This window comes from Salpingoeca rosetta (genome assembly GCF_000188695.1).
Source record: "Salpingoeca rosetta unplaced genomic scaffold supercont1.16, whole genome shotgun sequence".
In the NCBI taxonomy this organism is placed as follows: Eukaryota; class Choanoflagellata; order Craspedida; family Salpingoecidae; genus Salpingoeca; species Salpingoeca rosetta.
In genome coordinates, this window is record NW_004754918.1 from 1337456 (window position 1) to 1364158 (window position 26703).

A 26703-nucleotide genomic window follows, 5' to 3' on the forward strand; every position below is an offset into this window, starting at 1 on the left:
CCCCCCCTCTCCACCCAACCACTACCACCGCCCCTCTTCAGCCACTGCCACGTCGTGCTGCTTGGTTTTCTTGGCCTTCGCTCGTGTGTGCATGCAAGTCATTATTTGGGTTGGTGAAGTATGACTTGACTAACTGAAAAATGAACAGAAAAGGAGAAGAGAAATGATGAACCCGTCGCGGCCAAGTACAGAAGGTGTTGTTGCCATTGGGGCAATTGCGGTGGCGACATTGGGCGCAACGCAGGTGTGCAGACACAGAACGGGGGCATGGTCAGTAAGAGAGGGGCTGGTTGTGTGGTTTGGTCGTTGTTTTGGCAGTTTGGTTCATGTGGGGAACAGAAGGAGTCATGTGCGTGTACGTGTGCGTGTGTGATTGCAGAGTGCGTTTGGGGTGAAACACAAAGCATGTTGTGGTGATGGCAGGTGCACATCAGATCTCCGATGCAGCCTGGGTGATGGAGCTGTAGAAGGATCCCTGCCGCGTTGCGCGTGTGGCCACCGGCGCCCGCGCTGTCGTCTCCAGCGTCTTCATCGCCATCAACTCATGCACACTACAACACGTGTGTTTGGAGTTTGGATTGGTTGTGGGGTGTGATTGTTGGTGAGTGAGTAGGGAGCAGGGCGAGGAGGAAGACTACATGCGCATCAATGAAAGCATAACAAGCGCCATTCATGGCAACCGCAAAGCTGGAACACATGCGACGACATACACACGAACATTCACACAAACAAACAAACAAACAAACCAGCCAACAAACAAACAAACAAACAAACAAACAAACAAACAAACAAACAAACAAACAAACCAGCCAACAAACCAACCAACAAACCAACCAACAAACAAACACACAAACAAACCAACCAACCAGCCAACAAACCAACAAACAAACAAACACACAAACAAACAAACAAAACGCACTTTGAGTAGTTGTTCTCCTGGTAAGGGGAGGCGACGGCGCCACCGGCACCAGAGATGGAAGCTCCCTTTGACCGTCCACTCGTGCGACACGTCACCACGACCGCAATCACGACGACAAGAAGCACAACGCCCCCAACAGACCCAATGATGATGTACAGCGTCGTGTTGTCAGTGCCACTGCATGGACGAAAAACATTGGCGACGAAGAACAGCAACAACAATAGTGTCTTGGTGAGCAACACGCAATAAACACACCTGGCACTCCCGCACGCACGCATACAACCCACAAAACACAAATATACACACAACACAAATACACGCACAACACAAACATACACACAACACAAATACACGCACAACACAAACATACACACAACACAAACATACACACAACACAAACATACACACACACACATTACAAAACAGACAAAGCCAACATGTGCACTGACTGACCCGCTCTGGCTCGACTGCGGATCGGTGGTGGCGGCGCTGTTTGTTGTCGACTGCTGGTTGGTTGTCCCAGCAGTAGACGACGGCTGCACGTTGCTCGCCCCCACGCTCTCCGGCTCCAACTCCAGCAGGGCAGCTGCGGCCTCACGAAGCGCACGCGACACGCTCGAGTCCCCCTGCGTATCGCTGGCGACGGCGCTGATGGCTGCACGCAACGACTGTGCAGACACGTCCGTCCCGTCCACCGCAGACGCATCGTCCTCGCTCGCCTCCACGCGAACTACCACCTCCGACTCGAGCGACCGGCGGCGGCGGGCGTTGGTGCCGACGTTAACGCTCAGGATGCCCACGCGCACGTCCACGTCCGCCCACACAAACACGCGGCGCACAGACTCCACAAGCAGCACGCCCACATCGAGCGGCAGCGTGCCGTCGATGCCTGTCAGCGTGATGGTGTACACGCGCGCAACGGTGCCGGGCGGTGGCGGTGTGTCGATGCGAACACGCGTGCAATTGCGCTTGCGCAGGGGCGTTGGCGACACGGCCTCAATCTGGCCGACGAAGCAGTAGGGTTGGTCCTGGCACCTGCTGCTGGCCCGGGAGTAGAAGGTGCCGAATGGGCACGTGGCGCACGTGGTGTCGGCCAGCTGTGTGCACGCCAGCAGCTCGTACGAGAAGCCGCCGCAGGTGGAGCAGGCCGCGCACTGTGCATCAAAGAGCCCATCACAGCCCCCGCTGCGGTACTGGCCAACGGGACACGCCGTGCACGTGCTGCACACGCGGTCGGACGTTGGTGTCGGGTCCTGCGTCGAGTACTCAAAGTCTTCCCTGCACGTGTCCTTCACAGCGCGGCAGCGGCGGTTTGTGGACGTCGTTGGGGCCGCAGACTCGTACTCGCCCTCCCCACACGGCGGCGACACCGGCAGGCACGTGGTTGAGCCGGGCGTGTTCTGGTACGTGGAGCCCGCGTCGCAGGGGACGCACGTGAACGGGTTCTCCGTGTCGCCCACCCACGCGGTGGTCGGACAGGTGAGGGAGGGGTTTCCTTCGCCGCGGTACCCGGCCTTGCATTCGAGCGTGCACTGATGGCGGCCGGCACACTGCGGGTTGACGACGCCAATGGGCAGCAACGACGCGTCTGGTTGGTTGGCACACGGCAGCTTGGAGCACGTGAGCGAGGGCGTGGTCCACTGCCCGTCCGCCTTGCATTGGATGGTGGCCTCGCTGTTCGAGTAGCCCTCCTTGCACGTGGCAGTGCACGTGCTGTCAAACACGTTACCCGCGCAGTCGACGTCCGCGTTCTCATACGACGGCACGTCATCCAAGGGGCAGCGGACAATCTCGCACCCGTCTGGCCCCACGCCCGTGCCCGTGTATCCCGTGGGGCACTTGCCGCACGCGAAGCTGCCGTCGGTCTCCGTGCACTTGACCCCCGGGTAGCACGGCTCAAGCTCCGTGCACTCCCTGATGTCTTCGCACTCGCGGTCGTTCACTTCGCGCCAACCGGGCTCGCACTTGCCGCACTCAAAGCTGCCCATTGTGTCTGTGCAGTTGCGGCGCGGGTGGCACGGGTGCTGCTCCTCGCACTCGTTGATGTTCATGCACTTTGTCTTTGGGCGGAAGGCGACGTTCCTGTAGCCCGTGGGGCAGGAGGTGCAGGTGAACGAGTTGGAGGCAACCTTGGTGCACGTCGTGAGCGGATCGCACGGCGGTGGGTCGTCCATGCACCGGTCAATCTCTGTGGATGTGGCGTGGATGCAGTGGAGTGTGGATGTGACGTGGATGTGGTGAGGAGCAAAGAGGGCAATAAAACAAAATCATAGCTGATCTATTCAGCAATCACAAATGATGAAAGCTCTGTCGGAGAGCGACAAACACACACACACACACACCATTGCAGGTGAGGTTGCCTATCCAAGTCCCGTTGGCGCTGCAGATGAACACGCCATCCCCAATCTGCTCGTAGTTTGAGTCGCAGCGCGCATTGCAGTCGTCGCCTGGAGAACAAGAGCAGGCACCAACGTACACGATTGCATTGTAAGGAGCAACACAACACAGGTACTTGGACAATACACACGGCATGAATAACTGTTCTAAATGGCCATTATCCTCATCGTACCGTAGTTAGTGAAGAAGCATTTGTCGGCGAACGCATACTCTGCACCGACGCCAAGCGACAGCTGCGAGGGGCACGTCACAACTGTGTGTGTGTGTGTGTTGGGTGCATGAGCGTGTGAGAAGTACGAAAGAGGGGGGGGGGGTACAGTGGTGGCAAATAAATTGGGGAAGGTTGAGCCAATGAATACGGTTGCTTAAGCACGTAAAAAAAAAAAAGGGTGTGGAAGTGGAGATGCACTTGTACTCACGTGTGCAAGTGCGTCCATCGCCCTCATATCCCAACGGGCAATCGCCGCACTCGTACGTGTTGGACTCCTCAAGCGGCGTGCACTCAACATCTGCAAATCACGACACAACGATGACAGTGAGTGTAACGGCGACACCAGATGAGAAACGCACACACACACATACACACGCAAACGCGTAAGCAGGGCATGGGTACAGGAGGATGTGAACAGTGGCATGAGGTGTCACATACTCGTAGCGCAGGGGCGGCGGTCGCAGGCGTTGATGTAGGCGGTGGTGGTAGTAGTGGTCGTGGTGGTCGTGGTCACGTAGTCCTGGCACACGACGTTGAACTCACAGTACGGCAGCAGGTTGCATGCCGTCTTGACACGCGGGAACATGCATGTGTGTTTTGTTTGGGGGAGGAGGGGGAAGAGCAGTCATGAGCACAACGTCGCTGAGTGCAACAGGGAATGCGCGCAGGTGTGGTGTGCACAGGTGTGGTGCACGCACGCACAACGCAATCACGCATGCGCATGTATACAATCACGCACGAACGCGCAATCACGCACACGCACGCACGCACGCACACGAAGCGTTTCGAACCTCATTCTTGAATGCCTTGCATGGAAGTGGGTTGCCTTCTGTGAAACAGACGCCATAGTCTGCGTCCCAGACACAGGCCGATGTGCGATTGTCCCGTGTGTTTGCCTGCAGTGGACCAACCGAAACAAGCGACAACGGTGGCAACAACAGCAGCGGACGGGTAAACCACGGGATGTGTCAAGAAACGAATGCATGGCTGTGATGCATGGCCGTGGTGTTGGTTGGCAGGTGCATACGCACCAGTGTACAGATGCTTTCGTTTGGCAGATCCTCACAGTCCGTGATGGACGACTCCTGCATGTACAAACATGTAAACGGCAGCAATGGTGGCGACGGTGGCGATGGCGACGTGAGCATGTGCAACTGTGACAAGGAAAGCACGCGGCGGCGATGAAAACTCATCAGGTCACGCGCGCGCACACATGATGGAGAAAGAGAGCGCACCTCCACGCAGCGGTATGTGTACGGATCGTAGCGGCACCCGTCCAGGGCGGAGCAGTAGAACCGCGAGAAGATGCGATCGCACTGTCACGCGCACACACACATGCACACACAACCACACACACACACACACACATGCACACACAACCACACACACACACACACACACACACACACACACACATGTATACCGGCAGCACATGGTCGTAAGCACAGCAAGGCACGTGTGATTCGCAGGAAAAAAAATAACAGGTGCAGTCATGTCACATCACATCACATCACGACACAAACAAAACAAAAAAGCAAGGCCAAAGCAACACATAGATTCGGGGTGTGAGGTTGGCTGAAGACACGCACCGAGAGGGAGATGCAGCTGTTGTCGGTTGGAAAGCAGTACTGGGCATTGCACACCTCGGCCTCCTCGCACGGCTGTTGGAATCGCGAGGGGCACGGTGTGAGAGGCAATGCAACGGAAAGCCAGAGTCAAGGTAACGAAACACCAGAGACGAGACAAGGAAGACATCACAACCAAAGAATTGGTGGCACCACGAAACAGTGAGTGAGCTTTGTGGCACACGTGCCATAAAGTTGAGCACAGATGGCGCCTTGGGAACACCAAAAGAGACAGCGCCAACTGACCTGAAGTCCACTCGTCCCGTTACAAGCTTCGTCGTCTTTGCACGCAACGCACTTGGCGCCATCGTGCTTGCAGCCGACGGTATCGCCGCACGCCACCGCGTTTGAGATGCGGGTGCACGGCGAGGGCTCATCCGCGGCAACGCACGCGTATGCGCCCGGCACATACCGGCACGCGTCATTGGAGAGGCAGGCGAGCTCCGAGTCGTAGGCGCTGCAGGGCACCTGCTGGCCCTGTGGTGCGCACAGCGGGATGGTCGGGTAGAACGAGCAGCGGTCGCTGGGGCAGCTGGTGGCGGTGCGGTACTTCTCGCAGGGCACCTCCTCGTCCTTGTAGTAGCACAGGTTGATGTCGCTGTAGTACGTACACTCAGTGCTGTTTCCACATGCGTACTTCTCGTAGATGCGCGTGCACGGCACCTTAGCGCCAGCATCATTGCACAGCCCGTAGTACGACAGCCACTCGCACTCGGCGCCTGCAGGCCGCGCGCGCGAGAGTAGATGCGTGTGTGGGGGGGGGGGGTGCGAATGAGTGCGTGTGCGCATGAGAGTGCGTGTGCGCGCGCGTGTTGACGACGGTGACAAGGTACAACACACGGCAATGACACACACGAAAAGAACATGGCATGACTGACCTTCGAATCCCTCGCAGGCGGTCTGGCCATATTGGTCGGCGCACGTGGCGTTGCGGCACTCAAAGATGCCTGGAGCGATTGGAGAGAAAACAGGTCACAGGAACAGGTAGGAGCAGGGATGGTCGTGTGAGTGTAACTGTGATGGCAACACTGGTTGGCTGGCCGTGTGTGTGTGTGTTTGTGTGTTTGTGTGTTTGTGTGTGCGTCTGTGTTTGTGTGTGTGTGTACGTGTGTGTCTGTCTGTCTGAATGAATGTGTCTGTCTGTAGGTCTGCATATATGTGTCTGTCTGCATGTCTGTATGTGTGTGTGTTTGACAGTTTAAATGCACAGCAGTACCTGTTTCGTCGTTGTAGTCGGAGAAGCAGCGTGGATCGGCGCCACCACACTCCAGCGCCGTCGTCTTCTCCTCGCAGGGGCGCCCGTCGTCTGACATCCAAGTGGGAGGGGGGGGGGGCGAGGCGAGAACAATGATCATCAGTGGTGGTGAGGGATGGATGGATGCGTGATGTGAGGATGGATGAATGCGTAATGTGGGGGTGATGTGGTCATGGAAGAGCGGCATGCTGGTTTGGTTCGAGTCCACACATCGACGACAACACGCACGGGTACATCAAGCGGAATGTCTTCCACGGCTTGCACTCACCAAAGTATTTGCACCGTTTGCCATCGTAGGTGCAGTTGGTGAGGGATTCACAGAGACACTTGTCATATGACAACACCTGAAATGGGCGAGACAATGGGTGAGACGCATGCGATGAAGATGACAAAGGACAGCGACATGCGGGGAAAGCAGGGAATGATCAAAGCCACATGGCACCGCGACAAACAGACAGTGTATGTGTGTGTGTGTGTGTGCGTGCGTACGTCTGTGCAGACGGCGCGCGTGCACTGCACAAGCTCAAAGTTGTACACGCATGACGGCTCTGAGAAGCAGCTGGCCTGCGTCAGCTGGGAACAGTCCGGCAGGGACACGTCTGCCGTGTGGTGGTCAGTGTTGAACACCAGAGGGGTGGGTCGATTGGAGGCAAGTGTGTGTGAAAGTACGTGCGAATATGTTAGAGTAATGTGGTGTGATGCATGCTTGGGTTTGGAGTATAACATGACTCCCAAAGGCGTATGCAGCGCACACACAATGTGGACAGAAACACGCACGCACACACGCACGCACACACGCGCACGCACGCACACACACACACACACGCACACACACACACACACACACACACACACACACACACACACACACACACAAAATCACGAACCTGGGCATGGCTGGATGCAGTCTGCGGTGTTATTTGCGGTGCACTTCTGGCAGCCGTCGGCGCCATATGTGCAGATGGGGCTGTCGCGGCAGAACTGGTCGTTGTAGATGAGGTTGCACTGGTAGTCGGGCTCTGAATGGGGGAGGGGAGCAATAGCATCAACAGAACCGCGGGCAGACACACAAGCAGGCGTGAGAATGATGAGCAGAGACGAGAACGAAGCACACGTGTCGCGTGTGTTGTGTGTGTGTGTATGTGTGTGTATGTGTGTGTGTGTGTGGGGGGGGGGTACATGGCAGATGCTGTCATATGCTGTCGTGTGGATGGCGGTGCACTGACGTGTATCGTTGACGCAGAGTCCGACAATGGAATAGAAGGTGCACTCGTCCTGCTGCTCGCAGAACTGCTGCTTGTTGAACCGCGAGCACGGCAGCACGGTGCCTGCGGACATATGGCAGAGAGAGAGAGAGAGAGAGAGAGAGAGAGAGAGAGAGAGAGAGAGAGAGAGAGAGAGTGTGTGTGTGTGTGTGTGTGTGTGTGCGTGTGCGTGCGTGTGGGGGGGGCAGGGGAGAAGGGCGGAGTTGGAAGGGCTGAGTCAGACAAATACAAGCGAGACTGTACGCAATGGAGCCACGCTAAATATGCTCAAGTACAGATGTGAGATGTGCCTGAAGCACCCCAGCTTCATGTGCTCGTGTGTTGTGTGCGCGTACCTGGCTGGTAGCACGACTGCGCGCCAACGGAGTAGTTGCAGCGGGCGGGGCAGTCGTTCTCGTTGAAGATGCCGCACGGCAGCTCCTCGCCTGCAGACAGAAATGCAAGAGGCAGCGTGGCGATGGCGTAGACGCGGGCAGGTGGTGGTTGGTGTGACATGCAAGTGCACGCAACGTGTTGGTGTTTGGGCGAGTAGCACACACGCGCATGCGCGCACACACACACACATACAGACACAAGCACGCGCACACATTCACACACACACAAGCACACACAGCTGTGGTGGCTGGGAGGAGCAAACATGATGCGAGCACACGCGCGTGGGCAAAGACGCCGGACCTTCAGGGTAGCAGATGCGATACGACTCGTCGTACTGGCAGGCGAGCGCCGTGGAGTTGGTGCACTCGTTGGCGTTCAGTTCAGCGCACGTCTATGCAGACAAAGATCAGCGCACGGGGCGTTTGAGGAGGTGTGAGCTTACCGAAAAAGAACAAGAGACACAGAACCAAAAAACAGGTGCGTGTGATGGGTGGGGATGACATTGGTTCACATGTGTGTTGTGTCGACGGGCGGTGCGGTCGCGCATGCAATGTGTGGGTACAATTGGGCTGTGGTGTAGGGCACTTGAGTAACAACCACAGCAGCACATCAGCAGCGCGCACCTTGTCCCGGCATGCTGGGCCACTGCCGTCGTCGGCGCCCAGGGTGCAGCGGGTGATGGGGCACAGGTCGCGGCTGTACTCCGTGCAGGCCAGACCGGTGTCGACGGGAGTGCAGGGGAAGAAGTCGTTGACGGTCCATTCGCACGCCGCATTGGCCTCGCACGCTGTCTCGTCGAAGATCTGCGTACATGTGCGGTTGCGGCAGAGGGCGTCGGTTTCGCTCCAGAAGCACGGATACCGGCACGTCGTCATGTTGGCAAACTGGCTGCAGTCAATGTCAAACGCTGTAGGGTCGTGGGGATGGGGGAGGGGAATTGTCGTTGATGTTAGTTTGTGTGAATACGTGTGTGTGTGTGTGTGTGCGTGTGTGCGTGTGTATGTGTGTATGTGTGCGTGTGTGAACACGAGAGTGTGTGCATGTGTGTATGTGTGCGTGTGTGAACACGTGTGCGTGTGTGTGCGTGTGTGTGTGTATGTGTGCATGTGTGTGTGTGTGTGTGTGTGAACACGTGAGTGTGTGCACGTGTGTGAGTGTGTGTACGAGTGCGGGTACACACGCGTATACAGTGGCGCGGACAGAAAACACCGTGGCGACTTCAACAGGATAAACATAGCAGCGAACGTGTTGGGGACCAGAGCAGGTAATAAACGCACATTGGGTGGTGGCAATCTGGGTTGATGACGAGACGGCGGTGCCTTCATCGTGGCAGCGGCCAAAGTCGTACGCGCACCCGCCAAGCGCAAGGCACGTCCCCTCCTGCGCACACACAATACACACACACAACACGCACAGCACACACATGCAAATGTGAGCGAGCGGGCGGAGCAAACAGAAACGGCAAAGACGGCAAGAGCGAGGAAGGTCATTGAATTGTCGCGTGGAAGCGCTCGGTTGTTCCAGTTCATGCGGGGCGAGCAGATGGGAAGAGGACCACGCACGTCAAAGACGTCTGTGCAAGCGCGCGCCATGCAGGAATCCGAGCCAAAGTCCCACGTGCACTTCCAGGGACAGGTGCCCTGGGATGTGTACTGGTCGCACGGGGGCTCGCCTGCAGCAAGCAACGGAAGACGAGGACGCACGCAACGTCGGCGACGTGTATTGTGTGTGTATTGTGTTATGGACATTGCATGTGAGCAGGCGCATGTGTGAGCATGTGTGCGTGCGTGCGTGCGTGCGTGCGTGCGTGCGTGTGTGTGCGTGCGTGTGTGTGTGTGCGTGTGCGTGCGTGTGTGTGTGCGTGTGTGTGTGTGTGCACATGCACGCGATATCAGGCACTAGTTGGCTTGGGTGTGAGCCCACTGCCCACCCTCTGTCTGTCTGTTTGTCTGGGTGTTTTTCGTTTACACACCGTCAGCCCTGCAGCCCTCTGGCAGGAAGATGCACTCGTTGCGTGTGGAGCACGTGCGGTTGGTGCGGATGGCCAGACACGGCGGGTCCTCACACTCGCCCGCGTCCTCGTTCGGCAGGCAGTACGACCTGGTTGGTTGTGGTTCATTGCATGCAGTGTGGTGCGGTGCGGTGCGGTGATGGGGGTGCGAGGAGGGGTAGAGACGGTGAGTGATGAGGGCATGCACGCGAACAACGGAGAGGAGAAGCAGTGCATCAGTCACAAGCGAGTACGAGCCAGGCCAGCATGCGAGAGCGCGAGCGGGAGACGTACGAAGGGCAGTCGCCGAGGGAGAAGGAGGAGCAGGCGTCTTGGGCGGCGGGCAGTCATGAGGTGCAATGGGAAGCAGCAGACGAGGTGGTGATGATTTCCAGGTGGTGAGCACATGGTGTGAAGCCGCAACACACACAGCCAAACACACACACACACACATACAAACACATACAAACACACATACACACACATACAAACACGAGGGAAGAACGGACAGCCTCTCACTTGCAGGGGCTTATACACACCGCACAGCAATGCTCAAACAGCACGACACGACATCAAGGCGTTGCGGTGTCACCTCGTGTCCTGGTGCAGGACTGTCCATCCTGAAGGTCCACGCAGAGGCCGCTGTCGAAGCAGCACTGGTCTTGGTCCACACACGACAAAAAGTCAAGGAGCTGCCCGCACTCGAACTCGCCCGCTGGAAGCGATGTTGTTGTGTTTGGCAAGAGAGGAGGATGAGAGGCAGAGTGGATGGTGGTGGTGCAGGTTGCATGTTGTGTGGGGCGGTGGGACATTGGAAAGGGATGGGGTGATAACATGGCAGTTGCAAATCGCCAGACAGCACAAGGGACGCGTTCACGAACACATACACACAGACCAACACAGACAGAGGCACAGAAACACGCACAGACACAGAAATACAGACACACATACACACAAAGCAGGCATGCGCAAACATTTTCATGTGGCTTTGGACCACACGCATGGCACCTTTAGTTCCGCATGCGCCGTAGAGAGGGGACCACGTGCACCAGCTCTTGCTGTTGCAGTTGTCCTCCATGGAATAGAACGCACACGAGGGATAGGTGCCTAGAACGTTTACACGCACATACGCAGAAAAGAAAGAGTGTGTTCAGATGGCGTGTGGTGTGAGTGGCGGTGTGCCACCGCCATTGCATGATTCGAAACGACATCATTCCAACTCACGAATGCACTTGAACATACAACGGAAGCCAAACAACATACAACTAACACAACTAGCACACACACATACACCTCGAAGAGCACACAAGACACATCGCACACACACACACATACACACCTTTCTCGACACAGAATGTGCCATCGAAGGCGTCACAGCGGTCTGCGGGGCAGTTGTCGGGAGAGTACTCCGTGCACTGCACTGTTTCATTGGTGCCGCGGCAGCGGCTGATGTCCGCATCGTACGTGCAGTCGAGGTCGTCGTTGTCGTTCAGACACTACAGTGGTGGTGATGGTGATGGTGGTGGGGCAAGGGTTTTGGAGAGGGGGAAGGGAGTTACGGATTGTGAGGTGGAAGACAAACAAACAAACAAACAAACAAACAAACAAACAAACAAACAAACAAACAAACAATTCACATCCACAAACACGATCTGGGGGAGGAGTGCAGAAGGATGAGAGGCGGGACGTGAAAACGAAGTTCAAAGTGCATGTGTGCGCATATTACCGCTTCCTCGATGTCGTATGTGTCACACGTGATTTCAGAGCACGAGTTGTCCACGGAGAGCTTCAGGCAGCGCGCGGGGCAGTTTTCAAAGTCATACTCGGCACAGGCGCCACCAGTGTCTACACAAGTATTTGTGTGAATGCGGGGGAGGGGGGTGAGTATTTGTGTGAATGTGAATGTGTGTGTGTGTGTGTGTGTGTGTGTGTGTGTGTGTGTGTGTGTGTGTGTGTGTGTGTGTAGGTGTGTGTGTGTGTGTGAACAAGTTGAGAAACACGGAGGCAGTATGGGCAAGTCGTGTGGAAGTAGATGTGAAAGCAGGTGTAAAGGGTTGATTTGGGGTGCGATGTGGCAGGAGGCAGTATGCAGAAATGTGAGCATTGTGTGCCGTGCAAGAACACACCTGAGCTGACGTGGCAAGCCAACGTGTTTGGATTTGGGGTGCAGGGCGCGTCACAGTCCACAAATGGTGTGTATGCACAACCTATCATCATGAAGACACAGCCGCAGGTGGCGGTGTGAGCAACAAGATAATTAAGTGGTTGAATGGAAACTTGAACACCAAACGTTTTTCATTTGCGTTTGTGTGTGTGTGTGTGTGTTTCTGTATGTGTACTGCATGCGCAAGCAACCACCGCCTTGCTCTCAATTTCTCTCCACGCCCTTGCTTTGCTTGTGGCAATCTCAAATGTAAGCGGCCGTACCGGCTTTGTGGCATTGGCCTGTGGAGTTGCTGAATACGCATGGTGGTTGACAGTCGTTCTCGCCCAAGCCAGCGCAATCTGCAAGGGGCGCAGAGATGAGAGAAAGGGGGGGGGGGGTGAGTGAAGGAAAGAAGGTGGACACGGGTGACAACTTGGAGCGGTGACTGGTGTTGGAAGGTGAACCAATGTCTTGCAACAGCACGTACCGGACTGGGCTTGGGTGCTTGCGAGACAAGCGGCGCACACGAGTGCCAACAGCAGCAGCATGCGATGCTGACCAGCCATGTCTGAAGTCAAAAGCAATGGCATGAAGTTGGTGTGTGCGTGGGTGGGAACGTAATTGCGCGCGCGCGTGTGTGTGTGTGTGAGTGTGTGTGTGTGTGTGTGTGTGTGAGTGTGTGAGTGTGTGAGTGTGTGTGTGTGTGTGTGTGAGTGTGTGTGTGTGTGTGTGTGTGTGAGTGGATGTGCGTGTGTGTGTGTGTGTGTGTGTGTGTGAGTGGATGTGTGTGTGTGTGTGTGTGCGTGGGAGAGCAATCATGTGTACGTTACAATAAAGTATGCGATACGGGCGTGTGTGTGTGTGTGTGTGTGTGTGTGTGTGTGAACATCGGCGTCTGCAGCATTGACAAACTAATGCATATACCACGCAAACAAAGACTAAACAACACAAGAAGCAAAAATTTCACCACCCACCAACATCATCAACGCACGCCGATTATGTACCTTGGTGGTCAGGCCAACGGACGAATACAAGACCGGGTAGGGGTTGCCGTCCTTTGTCGTTTGTTTTTTGTTGCGTGTAGTTCCGGCTTTGGTAAGCGATTGCACAAACAAACGACTGCACACGCCAAACAACCAAACGACCGACACGACAGACAAGACCAAGAAAGCAATGAGATGGGTAGGCTTCCATGATGATGGCATGTTCCGCAGAGACACCAGCTCGTAGCTTGCATCTTTGCACACACCACCGCACACGCGCGCGTGTATGTAGCAGATCACCTCACATGGTAGGAGACGGCAGACTCACCCTCCAATCAACACCAACAAACAACACAACAACACACAACACCACGCCACAACAAGCAAAACAACAAGCAAGCAAGCAACACTGTTGGCGATGTCTCACCCACCTTCTTGGCGAACGGTGCGATAACTGCAAATGATTTCCACCAATTATCAGCATTGCTGTTTGTTTGTTTTTTGCTGGCAGCAAGCCAACATCAACAACAAGCAAGGACGAGTGAGACGAGTGCTCAGCACCCCACTTGTGTTGGTTGAGATGCGGCAGTTGATGGATGATGTGGTGCCAGTGACGAGGTGACGATGCCGCTCTGACAGCGAACCCGGCGCGCTTCGCATCAACACAGCAGCGACAGCACCAGTGGCGTCGGCATCACGCACAGCGAATGAGGAGGGGCTCTATTTCGGGGAGCGATGTGGCATGTAAGCGTGTGCACACGCTCGCCGAGCAGCACCATCCTCGAACAGCAGCAAGAGCAGCAGCAGCAGCAGCGAGTCGACGTGGTTCCGCGGGGCGTTTGCAGCCCTCACATCCCAGCAGCTGACAACACCCAGACACCCACCACCACGACCGGGCTTGTCCAAGTGGTGTCATGTACAACGACGGGATGCTGACGGCGGTATGGCGTTCCTTTCCACCGCCTCCCCCGCCGGTCCTCATCCCGCAACGAACGGTGCAGATGCGCAATCAACAACGCTGGGCATCAAGGGTGACCCTCGAGTGAGTGGGCGAGTGGCGTGGTTGTTGACAACGAGGATATCTGACGGCGTCCCGACCAGCCACAACGACCAGCCACAACGACCAGCCACAACGACCAGCCACAACGCTCGATGTTCCTTGCCACCTCCTGTCAGTCCTCATCCTGAACACACCCCACAACCAACACTGCTGACGCGCAGCGACCGGCTTTGGGCTTGTTCACCTTAGTTTCAAGTGGTCAAGCGGTGCGCTAGCACCCAAGGGCCTCATCTACTGCATGCCTTTCAACGCACGTGCTCACGTGGGCCAGCACCGTAGACATCGAATCCATCGCGCCGCCACAGCCGCAAGGACGGAAGAAATGACGAGGAGCCGTGTTCGTGAGTGATGGCCGCACCTTGGGTGTGCCGTTTGGCGTATCCACCCTCGATCCAGTCACCAGCACAATCACCACGACGGCCTTACAGACCTTCCAGAGGGCGTGTGCGTGTGTGCGTGTGTGTGTGTGGGGGGGGGGGGCGTGTGTGTGTGGGCGTGTGCATGTGTGGGTGTGTGTGTGGGCGTGTGTGTGTGTGTGTGTGTGTGTGTGTGTGTGTGTGTGTGTGTGTGTGTGTGTGTGTGTGTGTGTGTGTGGGCGTGTGCATGTGTGTGTGTGTGTGTGTGTGTGTGTGTGTCCGTGTGCTGTCGCTCTTTCCTTGAATGTGTTCTTGTGCTATGCCGACTGAAACACTTGCCTGGCCATTGCGACCACAGAAGTAACATAAACACTTGTGCAGAGACAAGAACGACAAGTTAAGCTTGAAGCAACAGGTGCATGCATGGCACATCATGTTACCCAGAAACGCTGTGAGGTGAAAGCCAAGAGTGGTACGACTGATGTGACATGAGGCACCCATTCTACTGTTCGTCTGCTACACCCAAAATGTCATGTCAACGAAAACCCGCGAAAGTGACGTCATGTCACATCACATCATACTCCCGCGCGCTTGATCCTCCTGGTGCAACCTGACACCGACCTAGCTGCACCCTCGCCTAAAAGGCCAGAGGCAGGTGGTTGCTCAACCTAACACACGCACACAATACAAGATCAAATACATGTTGGATCAACTTCGTTTAACAGTAAGAGTAACAACAAGCGTGCCGCTGTCGCTGATACAAGGGCGAGCCTCCCCCAACCGAACAACTTCACCTACCACCCCCTCCCGCCCTCTATCGATCAACCAGTGTTGCACCCTGGGCCATGCTGTGGTGCGCTACTGCTCACCGTAGTGCAGCAGCGTGGAGGCGGAGTGTGTGCCTCCTGACGTTGCTTGTCCTCCTCTGCGGGCAAGCACTTGCAGTGGTCAACAACTACAATGGCCCTCTCCATTACACCTGCCCTGCGGGCCAAGGCCTCATCTCCGCGTCCTCCTGGCATGCCAACAGAAACGGTAAGCAAGTGAAGTGTGTGTGCTGTATGTGTGTGTGTGTTGTGTGTGTGTGTGTGTGTGTTGTGTGTGTGTGTGTGTGGGTGAGTGAGTGGGTGAGTGTGAGTGAAAGGGTTTAAGGTTGTGGACTGTGGAGGTGTGCATGTGTGAAACAAGGCAGAGACACGGTTCGATGATGCCTCAGCAAAGGATGCTGCTTGCGCGTCGTGCTGCATGCAGCCTCCCACGCCTACACCCAAAGGGTCACACCTTGTTTGCTTGCTGTGGGTGTGTTTGCTTGGCCAACGTTGAGTTCTTTTCTCTTCTTCTTGTTCGGCATTCACGCTCATCTTCCTGTGTTCGGCGGTGTCTCATTGCTTCAATACTTGGATAGAGGATCGAGTGTGGTCCTTTGGCTGCGCCACTATCGGAGCATGGCAATCTGAAACAGAGTGGTCAGCGTATCCCCTCAACCAGTACGATCAGTATCTCAGCTACAGTTGCCCGACCAACAAGTGTAAGCCCAAAGTTCGCCCGTTAACGCGCCTGGGGCACTCTCTGGGTGGTGTGCTGTAAGCTGGCGGTGAATTGTGACGCTGGCGAGGTGGAGTGTGCGAATGAGACGTGAAATGCCGCATCTTTCGTGTCCTTCGTGTCCTCGTGTCACTTGACGATAGGACGATGGTATTGCTTTGCTGCTCTCTAGACATCTCCGGGCTCAACAGCTACCACGACAATGACGTGCGTGGGTGACACGGATTCATGAGATGAAGAGATGAGAATGCAAGGGGGTGGCTGGAGGAGTCAGTTGCTCGATTGAGCGATTGCCCTATTACCCACCCACTGCATGTGTTCACGTTTCTTCTCGACGGTCCCACCATGAATGCAATGCTGCAACAACAGAACGAGGATCGACGCTGGCAGGTCCAGTGCTCCAGCATCAACGGCGGAAGCCTGACAAACTGCCGCTTCGGGCCTCAGGAGAACACATACAACAACCCTCTCGAGTACAATGCGCCAGTTACCGCTGTCATCACAGGTGCGCACAGTGTTCCAGTCAACACACGAACGAACAAGCCCGAGCTTGCTCAGAGCAAGCCATACGCGTGTTTCTGTGTGTGTGTGTGCGTGTGTGTGTGTGTGAGGTGCTCAGGTGTTGTGTGGTGCGTAAGCATGTGTGTGTTAGTGCGGAGCTTTGCTGCCTTACCATCCTGCCATCATGGTTCGTTGCTGCTGTCCCTCGGCTTTGCCTGTCTGCCTACCTGCTCCTGCTCTCAAAGACACACACGCCCACTCACTGGAAATGCATACACACACGCACACACACGCAATCACACACATAAACACAACCGCACGCTGCACATGCGCTCGTGGCCGTCCTGCTCCTGATCGTCAGGTCTCGCTTCAAGTCACGCCAACCGCAACGGTACATCTGAACGACAGAACTTTGGGCGTGTGTGTGTGTGTGTGTGTGTGTGTGTGTGTGTGTGTGTGTGTGTGTGTGTGTGTGTGTGTGTGTGTGTGTGTGTGTGTGTGTTCCTGATTTCGAGGTGGCAGGCCTGCATCTTGTGCATCAAATGCGCCTCTGCCGCGAACTCGCGCAGCTATGGTATTGGAATCACCTCAATGTTTCATCTCACACGTCTTGTTTGGTGCTGTACCACTTCTGCACCCACCGACTGTGTTGTTGTTTGTTTCAGAGGACCGCGTGTGGTCATTCCAAACTTGTGGCGTAAGTGAACATTTGCAATGCACGAGCCTTTCTTGTCTCCGCTGCCTGTCAACCCGAACATTAGCGAATCGTCTCGCGGAAGGTGGCTGAGGGTGGGACGTGAGAGAAATAGCGTTTGGGTACTGGTGGCGGTGGCGCTGCTACTGTTGTTGTTGGTTCATTGTGGCAATGCATGCGATACTGTTTCCATCATCGCAATCACGTCAGGTTACCTGTGACAAAGACAATGGCTACAAGCTTGTGGATCGCGCCTGCGAATGTAAGCATGTTGTGCACGGGTTGGTGTCGTTAGGCCGCAGGGCTGGGCGTTCGGTTCGGACAGCCACACGCATTCACAGCATCGGGTCGCTTGGCCTCTTTTGACCGACCTTGTTCCTCACAGCGCGCGCGCGTGTGTGTGTGTGTGTGTGTGTGTGTGTGTGTGTGTGTGTGTGTGTGTGTGTGTGTGTGTGTGTGTGTGTGTGTGTGTGTGTGTGTGTGTGTGTGTGTGTGTGTGTGTGTGTGTGTGCTCGCAATCTTGCACATGACCATCTCTCGTCCGCTTGGCTGTTGTGCGCCAACCACAGTGCAATCGTGCAGCTCGTTGTCGCTCGTCAACGGCGTGACGGAGGGGGCTTGCTCCGGCAACTACGGTGAGCGAGCACTGATGTTATGCGACTGTTGGGTTGTTAACAAGCACTTGTGCGTTGTATCCGGTGGTGGAGAGCTACGACCAAGGTGTGGTTGGAGGACAGTCAAACTTGGATGCTATGGCATGACACGACATGATCTGAGCGTTCTTGTCACTTCTTACACGCATGGACATGTGCGCAGGCGACGCATGCAAGTACAAGGAGTGCAACACCGGCTACGAGCTGTCCATGTTTGGTTCATTGACAAGAACATGCGACTGGATTGGGAGTGAAGTTGACTGGCTTGGCACAGCCAAAGAGTGTACAGGTGAGGCTTATATGTGTTGTGTGTGTGTGTATGTTGGGGGGGGGCGGTAAGAGAGAGTGTGTGTGGGTGTACGTATATGCTCGTACGTATGTGTACGCGTATGTTTGTTCTGTGTGTGCGTGTGTTTTGTGTGCAAGTTCGTATGTATGCTTGAACGTATGTACAGCTATGGATGGGTGGGGATGCAACTCTTGCATCTGGTATTGATGTGGAACTCCATATCAATGTCACCTATGCACCACCACTTTCAAATGGAATGCAGATATTGACGAGTGCCTGACTGGCGAGAATGACTGCTATCCCGGCTCCGTGTGCGTCAACACGGAGGGATCGTTCGACTGCGTGTGCGAGTTTGGAGCACAGCAAGAAAACAGCTGCCTCGGTAGGCACCATCACTGTGTCATGTGATGTGCTTGCTTGCTTTGCGTTTGCAGGTGTGTGTTTTTGGCGAAGAGACACTCTTGTGTTCCTGGTCCTTAGTGAGGCTGGGGGCATGCGTAATTGTCATCTCAAGCGTACCTCATGTCACCATCGCTTGCCCGTGGCTGTGTAGTTGAAATTCCGACCATCACACTTAACCTCGGTCTCACGGAGATGACGATCAACATCGACGGCGATTGGGGCAACACCTTCCCCAAATACAGGGTAAGTTGGTGGTGTGAGGATGTCGAATGCGAAGTTGTAATGGGCGGGGGATGAGTAGAAGCAAGTTGTGAGACGATTGCTGTTCTCCTGTTTCCAGCCAGTTCCTCACGCACACACACACACACACACACACAACACAACACACACGCACACACGCACACACACACCCTCGCAATGCGTGGCTTAATAGGTGTCCGTTGCACGCTGGTCGTATGATCTTGCGGCCAAAGAGGACATCCCCGGATTCCCAAAGACGGTTCGCAAGCCGTTCACGAGCCACCGTGTCATCAGGCTCGAGGCCGGTACCCGCTTCAGGGTGAGTTTGTTTCCGTATACGTGTGTGCGTGTGTACGCGTGTGTGTTCATGGGCGTGTGCGTGTATGCGTGTGTGTACATGCGCGCGTTCACCTGTACTGCGCTCCCATAACCTGCTACCATCACCCTTCCATGCTCTCTCTCCCTTCCTTCCTCCCCCCTCACTCACTCTCACTCACATAACACACACACACTCACTCACTCACATAACACACACACACACACACACACACACACACACACACACACACACACACACACACACACACACACACACACACACACACACACACACACACACACACACACACACGATGTCGCCTGTTTGCTTCACCAAACAAACCAACAGGTGACCCTGACGCCTGTTGGCAACAATGATGAAGAGATCCCATACTTTTCTCAGCTTGCGCTGACGCCGGAAGGCAACGATCCCCAGACCATCTGCGGGTGCATTCCTGAGGACCCAACAGGTGCACCGACAGACTTCCGGATCAGGCAGTTCAAAGGGCATGTGCTGTTCCGCTGGGCGGACCAGAGCCAGTGCGAGTCTGCCTTCTCCTTCACGCGCAACGGCGTTGGCCTGACGTCGCGGTTCCCCGTCACGGAGCAGCTGGCATGCGGCGCCATCCAGGAGCCCAACACCGTCTACGACGACCTCACCATCCAGTCGGCTGGCGACTACGCCGAAGTGGACGAGGCCCTCAACTACTTGCTGCCAGAAGGTGTGTTGTGATGCACGTAGCGGATGTATGATGTGATGTTACGTTGACATGGATCACCGCATTGCATCTTGTTGTCGCCTGCATCCTTCGCCTCCCATCGTCAGCACTCATGCTCACCAACACGCACACACACACACACACACACACACACACACACACACACACACACACACGCACACGCACCGCGTAGGCGAGTTTTACCTGCGCCGTTTCCTGGCCGTGGACACGGGCGACACGCGCTTCATGTACCCGCACGAACTGCAGCGCCAGAGTAAGTTCAACGATTCAACGAGACGTGTGGCAGCTGTGGGAATCTGTGCTGTGGGCTTGAAGAAACAGACCTGATCTTCCTGTGATGTCTGATTCCACCGGTTCTCGTACGTGGTTGTACTTCCCACTCACACTCATGTCACACACGCATGTCACGCACACACTCACACTCACACATACTCACACTCATGTCACACACATGCACACTCACACTCATTCTATGTAGAAACGCACTTCTCGTCGACGAGCACGACCACGACGGCTGCGCCGCAGGGTGTGCCTGATGATGAGAACCGCTACTATCCCGGCACTTCCTCGCCCGTCGCGTCGGTGTCGGAGTGCAAGGACCTGTGCGACATTCGTTCAGACTGGTGCATTGCCTTTGCTGTGCAGACCAAAGGCGACGACACATTGGTGTGTCACCAGCTGCGTATCATCGAGACCGCAACGCTGCGTGCGGGCGAGAAGAAGGCCGTCTCCTTTGAACGCGTGACTGTCACCGGCACTGGCGTTGACGGGTCGTACATCTTCGATGGGACGCAGGACGACTGCGAGGAGGCGTGCTCTGCACACGGCTCGTGTGATATGACCATGGTGGCTGCTGGCGTGTGCGCCGTCGTTGTCGACGCTGTCGAGACAGAGACGCCACTCACCCAATCTGTGCATCCCGACATTGACCCGACGTTCTCCCGCCGCATTCCTGGTCCTGAGCCCGGCACCACGCAGGAGTACTGCATCGAGGCAAACAAGCCCGAGTGGTACGACCTTCAGGGCTACTCCTCAGACCCCACTTGCACCAGCTTCACAATCATGGTGAGTGTGCGTGCGGGTGTGTGCATGTGCATGTGCGTGTGCGTGTTGTGGGTTTGTTGTGTGGATGTATGTGTACTTGTGTGCGCGTGCGGTTATGTAAACGGCCCGACACGTGCGCTTGTGCAACTTTATCTGCCTTTGACTGGGTGCATGGTTGTGCTTGTCTGTCCTGATGCAACACACCCATTCACCTTCACGCGTGTCTCGCGTTCTCTTGTCCACGCCCCATAACATCCATCCATCCTGTTATCACTTGGTGCAGTGGGAGAGCCAACTTGAGGGCCAGATTGCCATCGACTCCAAGGAAATCCACCTCCCCGTTGAAGGCGTGGAGGTCGAGTTTGAGATTGGCGGACTGGTGCGTGGGCGTCGCATCACCAACGAGGACGGAAAGTTCTTCATCCACATCCTCTCGGACAAGCTGGTCGGCAGCCGCCACCGCATGACGCTCCGCTTTTCCAAGACCACGGGCAACATCAAGCACACCTTCACCTGCGGCGGTATCGCTTGCACGGAGACCACGCTCATCATGGAGCACCTTCGCTTCGACCACCAAGTCAACGTGCGTGATACGACCTCCCTCCCCTTCAGTGGTATCGTCTCCATTGGCGGCACGGAGCACGAGGGCCTTCCAGACGGCTGCCCGCTCAAGGACGTTGAGGTGTGCTTGTACGACCGCCACCAGGCCAACACCCTCATCAACTGCGATGTGACAGACTCCAAGGGCCGCTACCTCGTGCGCGCTGTGCTCGGCACATCTGTCACCGTCGGCCTCAGTTATGGCAACTCGTCCCACACGTTTGAGCGCATACCGTACGCCAGCGACGCAGCCAACGCCCCTTCGGGCATCCTACAGACCATCAACGCACTCAACGCGCTCGAGCGCACGCTGTACTACGATGTGACGGACGGCAAGTTCTGGGAGAACATCAACTTCAAGGACACGACGTCTGACAGAGGTACCGTTGACATTGCTGGCGGGCTGTGCAACCTCAACCTGGGCGATGCGGTGATGGAGTTCCGGTACGACGCGTGCCCAACGTGGGTGAAGACGCACACCATCTCTGACCGGCTGTCGAAGTGGACGCTGCCAGCGCAGATCATCACGGTGCGCTTCAAAGAGATTACGCGCAACTACGAGGTGCGCGGCGAGATTACGCGCTACTTCTCGGCCAAGCTGGGCAACTCGCGGTCGCTGTACTTGGACCTGCGCAACCCGCAGGAGGACGACGAGGACAAGAAGACTGTGCGATTCGAGTACCACCCACCACCGCAGCTGAGCGTGTCGTTTGACAAGGAGGAGAAGCACAACTGCAATAGCACAGAGGGTGATCGCCCCATGCACGTCATCAAGCAGAACGTGGAGCTGAAGGCGACTGTGAAGGTCATTGAGGACTACGGCGAAGGCGTGGGCACGTGCGATGCGGTGCCGGGCCAGATTGAGGTTGAGAACCAGTTGGGCGAGTCGCCAGCCATCGTGGACGTGCTCAACGTCACCACCTCCCTCACGGACAAGCAGCTGAACAAGCTCAAGCAATGCTACGACACGTGCCTCATGGACGTGAAGATGGACGAGGAGCTGCAGGACGGCGAGACCGTATACTCGAACACGCGCATTGAGCTGAGCATCATGACTGGCGAGCCAGAAACAAACCCAGATGCCGTCAACCCGGAGAACCCGTACTCAAAGCTCTTCCGCGTCACCATGCACAACCTCCCACAAGATCCCGTCACTGTGTACGAGAAGGTGGTGGTTGTTGGCGACAAGGTCATCTCAAAGTACTTCAGCGTGCCCTTCCCGCGCTATCAGCCGCTTGCAGTGGTGCAGGATCCGCCCGGTGGCCTGTCCACCGTCACGTACTCCAAGGCGTACAGCAACTACTTTATGAAGAGCCACACGCACGAGGAGTACCACGGGTTCTACTTCACCAGGGGCCTTGCTCCCGTCGAGGTGAAGACGGGCGTGCAGCAGTGCACCGGTCTCGGTGCTGCCGTGTGCACCAAGGTGTCGGACACGGAATCCACCCCATTCAAGATCAGCCTTGACCAACTCGATGTAAGAACGCGAGAGAGAGAGAGAGTGTGTGTGTATTTGTGTGTGTGTGTGTGTGTTTGTCGTGTACATGTAGCACAGGCTTGGGTGTTGTTGTGTGCGCGCGTTATTGTGGACTTGTATGTGTGTGTGTGTGTGTGTGCTTGTGTGGGCGTGAGCTTGCCTTGCTTGCCACCCCCAAACTCACCCGCTCACTATTGGTCCTTTGCTACCGCCTCGTGTACCTGGCCCTTTCTTGCTCCTTCAGAGCATTAACAGCAAGAATCCGGACGACAACTACAACTCTGAGCGCGTGTGGTCGTTTGCAATTGAGCTGACGACGTCCGATGACGTGATGACGGCCGGCGAGAAGTCGGACATGTTCCTCGTGCCCGCCCTCAACGTCGTGTGGCTGGAGACGGAGGAGGTCTCGTTTGACGTGGAGCAGTGCCAGGCGGCCAAGGAGACCAAGGTCAAGTGGAGCCTCGAGGGCCAGGAAAACAGAGAGGTGCTGAGCTGGGTGTCTGCGTTTGAGATTGAGAACAAGGAGCTGCCAGACCTTCGCAAGCTGCTCGCTCTCGCCGAAGAGCCGCCAGGTGATGATGACGACGAGACGGAGGAGGATAGGGCAGAGAAGATTGCTGAACTGAAGCGCGCGATCAAGGCGTGGGAGAGCAACCTGGACCGCAACAAGGAGGTGCGGCAGAAGGCGGCCGACGGGCTGCTGGAGCCCGTGCAGAACATGTGGGCAAAGGGCAACGCCGAGTTTGACTGCTTGCCGAGCATTGCGCCCAACAAGGACCCGAAGGAGGCGGCCAAGATCCAAAGCGAGCTGTCGCGAACCCAGGTGTGCAACGCGTTTGACGTGGATCGCATTGCCGATAAGGCGAAGAAGGGCATCTCGCTCGCCCCACACGACGACATTGACAATGCAAAGGACTTGGACGGCCTTGCCGCGTCAGACCAGGACAAGCAAGACCTGCGCAACATCGACACAATCAAGTTCTCTGGCGGCGGATCCACGTACACGTTTGAGTACGACTTGTCACGCGGCGACAGCGTGATTGGCGGCAGCTCGCGAACAGCGGAGGTGTCGGTTGGTGTAGCTTTTGAGTTTGGGTTCAAGGTGTTTGGCGTGGGCATGAGTTTCGAGATGGCGACTGGTTACAACTACAAAGGGACGGTTGCTGACGAGTATGAGGTGGGCGTGTCGACAGAGGGCATCCTTTCCGTGACGCTCGGTGACCCGGACCCATTTGACGTCTTTGACGTCGGCGTCTTCCTGCACCCCGACTACGGCACGTTTGTCTTCGCCACCTTCTCGGGTCAGTCGTCGTGCCCGCACGAGCCCAACACCGTGCAGTTGGAGAAGCCGAGTGTGAGTGTTCTGAAGCGGCCAGAGGCGCCCGTGCTGCCCGGCGAACCCGCCGTCTTTGAGCTCCTGCTCAAGAACGATGGTCCAGTCACATCTGACTTTAACGTGAGTGTCGTGATTGTTGTTGTTGTTGTTGTTGTTGTTGTTGTTGTTGTTGTTGTTGTTGTTGTTGTTGTTGTTGTTGTTGTTGTTGTTGTTGTTGTTGTTGTTGTTGTTGTTGTTGTTGTTGTTGTTGTTGTTGTTGTTGTTGTTGTTGTTGTTGTTGTTGTTGTTGTTGTTGTTGTTGTTGTTGTTGTTGTTGTTGTTGTTGTTGTTGCTGCTGCTGCTGCTGCTGTTGTTGTTGTTGTTGTTGTTGTTGTTGTTGTTGTTGTTGTTGTTGTTGTTGTTGCTGCGGCTGCTGCTGTTGTTGTTGTTGTTGCTGTGGCTGTGGTTGCAGTGGTTGCGATTGTGTTGATGTGTTTGGACTTGCATTGCATGCTTGCATTGTGGAGATTCTTGTCTTGATACGCTCAGCAACAGTTGGGCAGACACGTGTCCTGCACGTTCCCACATACTTACACTTTGTTCTCACAATCATCTCATCTCCCCTCCTCCACTCCTCCCAACTCTGTTCCCCGCCCTACCCCACATGCGCAGCTGTTCTATGTGTCATGGCACAACCAAGATGGCCTTGAAGTTGTGGCGAACGGACAGGCGCTGGAAACAGCGCTCCTCTTTGGGAACTTTCCAGCCAACTCGGCAAGGTACATCACCATCACCGTGAACCAGGGCCCAAGCAAGTTCAAGTATGACCCAGTTGCCATTGGCTGGCGATCGCTGTGCGAGGCCAACAGGCATCCCGACAACGGTTACATTCCAGACGAAGTAACAAGCGTGGAGTACGTGTACTTGGAGGCTGAGTTCCTGCAGCCGTGCAGCCCCGTGAAGCTTGTTGGAGAGATTGGCGAGTCTGGCGCGTTCACCCTCAACCAGGAGACGATGGAGCAGGACTACAAGCCTGGCCAGATCCGCGTTGTCGCCTTCAACCCGGACCACGCCGAGCGCACGTGGCTGGAGGACGATCGCCTGGAGAAGGTCGTCATCGAGTTCAAGCCCGCCAACTCGTACGTCTGGCTGCTGGCCCGCGATGAGAACGGCGATGCGCTGGACATTCGCGAGCGCGAGAACGAGTACGGCTACATCACGTCGTGGTGGGACGCGTCCACGCTGCTTGAGGGCGACTACCACCTCCGCATCCGCGCGCAGTGCCAGGCGTCCATCAACGAGATGCCGGATGGCATTGACGAGAAGCTGTCGTCCCTTGCGCTTGGCGTTGTTGACCGCGACCCGCCGGTCGTGTTTGGGTTCCCGGAGCCCGCGGATGGGGAGTTCTTCCCTGGCGACGAGATCTCGTTCCAGTTCAACGAGGACGTGGAGTGCCGGCAGCCGTTCATCTTCCAGGTGTCGCTGACGGTGGAGGACTACGACCGCGACTTCAACAACAACAACATGGTGATTGTGTGCGAGGGCCGCAAGATCTCCATGTCCCTTCGCCGCGGGTTCCGCTACGACGAGGTCAACGGCCTCACCGCCACTGTCGTCATCGAGAACGTCAAGGACCTCAACGGCAACCAAATGGAGTTCCCACCCGAGCACACGTTCACTTTTGCAGAGCTGAACCTGGCGGATGCCAGCGTCACGCTGAGCGGCCTCGTCGTCAACGTCCCATATCAGGACGTGTATGCCGACACCTCGTCGCAGGAGTACGCAGACTTTGCTGGCGTGCTAAAGACGGAGCTGGCTACGGTTGTGGACACGGACCCGTCTCGCGTGACCATCACGGGCATCTCGCCCGTCGACGCGACCAACTACAACTCTGGCATCACCGTCTCGCTCCGTTTCACGCCTGAAGGAACAGACACAGCAGCTACTGGCCGTCGCCGTCGTGCCACCACTTCGACTGCCACGGATCTCGCCAGCCTGCTGCAGAGCCGGCTGCAGAACGCCACGTACACGGAATCGCTCTCTGTCCTCAACTCTGCCTCGCTGGACGAGGCAGCGACAGTTGATGTGGAGCCGTCTGCGACTGACACGGCACAGAGCGACGCGGCAAGTGTCAACACCGGTACAGCAGCTTCAGCATCTGTGGCCACAGACTCATCGTCTTCGACTGAACTGTGGAGCGGGATCGAACACGGTAGTGTGATTGCGTTTGTGTGTGTGTGTGTGTGTGTGTGTGTGTGTGTGTGTGTGTGTGTGTGTGTGTGTGTGTGTGTGTGTGTGTGTCG

General features: G+C 56.1%; 3 protein-coding genes across 3 annotated transcripts in view; 2 read left to right on the forward strand and 1 right to left on the reverse strand.

Annotated features, from left to right (window-relative positions):
* Window positions 1-86: 86 nt before the first annotated feature.
* PTSG_07263 (uncharacterized protein) lies at window positions 87-13616 on the reverse strand. Its single transcript, XM_004992625.1, has 34 exons — window positions 13598-13616; window positions 13188-13302; window positions 12671-12751; window positions 12465-12542; window positions 12164-12244; window positions 11764-11882; window positions 11377-11533; window positions 11046-11144; window positions 10630-10752; window positions 10332-10368; window positions 10020-10147; window positions 9610-9719; window positions 9325-9427; window positions 8671-8954; window positions 8348-8438; window positions 8008-8097; window positions 7634-7735; window positions 7295-7426; window positions 6897-7006; window positions 6676-6751; window positions 6369-6458; window positions 6031-6099; window positions 5399-5871; window positions 5117-5188; window positions 4763-4843; window positions 4559-4612; window positions 4319-4423; window positions 3966-4095; window positions 3736-3825; window positions 3489-3569; window positions 3262-3366; window positions 1373-3107; window positions 920-1096; window positions 87-551 (listed from the first exon to the last, which is right to left on the reverse strand). Exons 3-34 carry the CDS (start codon window positions 12747-12749, stop codon window positions 431-433), a joined length of 5382 nt encoding a protein of 1793 aa, XP_004992682.1. The 5' UTR covers window positions 12750-12751; window positions 13188-13302; window positions 13598-13616; the 3' UTR covers window positions 87-430.
* Window positions 13617-13649: 33 nt separating this feature from the next.
* Window positions 13650-14652, forward strand: PTSG_12564 (uncharacterized protein). The gene has a single exon (XM_004992626.1). It carries the CDS (start codon window positions 14110-14112, stop codon window positions 14413-14415), a length of 306 nt encoding a protein of 101 aa, XP_004992683.1. The 5' UTR covers window positions 13650-14109; the 3' UTR covers window positions 14416-14652.
* A 775-nt stretch (window positions 14653-15427) lies between these two features.
* The window catches only part of PTSG_12565 (uncharacterized protein), a gene marked incomplete at both ends in the record, with an annotated part of 11798 nt that continues 522 nt past the window's right edge, over window positions 15428-26703 (forward strand). The window contains 18 exons of the mRNA XM_004992627.1: window positions 15428-15617; window positions 15988-16110; window positions 16300-16334; window positions 16497-16632; window positions 16990-17019; window positions 17294-17325; window positions 17533-17584; window positions 17892-17957; window positions 18139-18264; window positions 18527-18646; window positions 18818-18909; window positions 19100-19225; window positions 19574-19946; window positions 20137-20217; window positions 20443-21029; window positions 21292-23085; window positions 23330-24541; window positions 25073-26612. Coding sequence (XP_004992684.1) covers window positions 15428-15617; window positions 15988-16110; window positions 16300-16334; window positions 16497-16632; window positions 16990-17019; window positions 17294-17325; window positions 17533-17584; window positions 17892-17957; window positions 18139-18264; window positions 18527-18646; window positions 18818-18909; window positions 19100-19225; window positions 19574-19946; window positions 20137-20217; window positions 20443-21029; window positions 21292-23085; window positions 23330-24541; window positions 25073-26612 — 6715 coding nt within the window. The remainder of the gene's footprint in view (window positions 15618-15987; window positions 16111-16299; window positions 16335-16496; window positions 16633-16989; window positions 17020-17293; window positions 17326-17532; window positions 17585-17891; window positions 17958-18138; window positions 18265-18526; window positions 18647-18817; window positions 18910-19099; window positions 19226-19573; window positions 19947-20136; window positions 20218-20442; window positions 21030-21291; window positions 23086-23329; window positions 24542-25072; window positions 26613-26703) is intronic.

What these genes read in the sequence shown, in the direction of transcription:
- PTSG_12564 (XM_004992626.1), top strand. Translation starts at nt 14,110, where the DNA reads ATGGCGTTCCTTTCCACCGCCTCCCCCGCCGGTCCTCATCCCGCAACG.
- PTSG_07263 (XM_004992625.1), bottom strand. Translation starts at nt 12,749, where the DNA reads ATGGCTGGTCAGCATCGCATGCTGCTGCTGTTGGCACTCGTGTGCGCC. An exon ending in CGGCGCATGCGGAACTAAAG is followed by an intron (nt 10,753 to 11,045) that starts GTGCCATGCGTG and finishes CATCGCTTCCAG; the next exon opens with CGGGCGAGTTCGAGTGCGGG. An exon ending in CTTGCACAGACGTCTTTGAC is followed by an intron (nt 9,428 to 9,609) that starts GTGCGTGGTCCT and finishes GTGTGTGCGCAG; the next exon opens with GAGGGGACGTGCCTTGCGCT.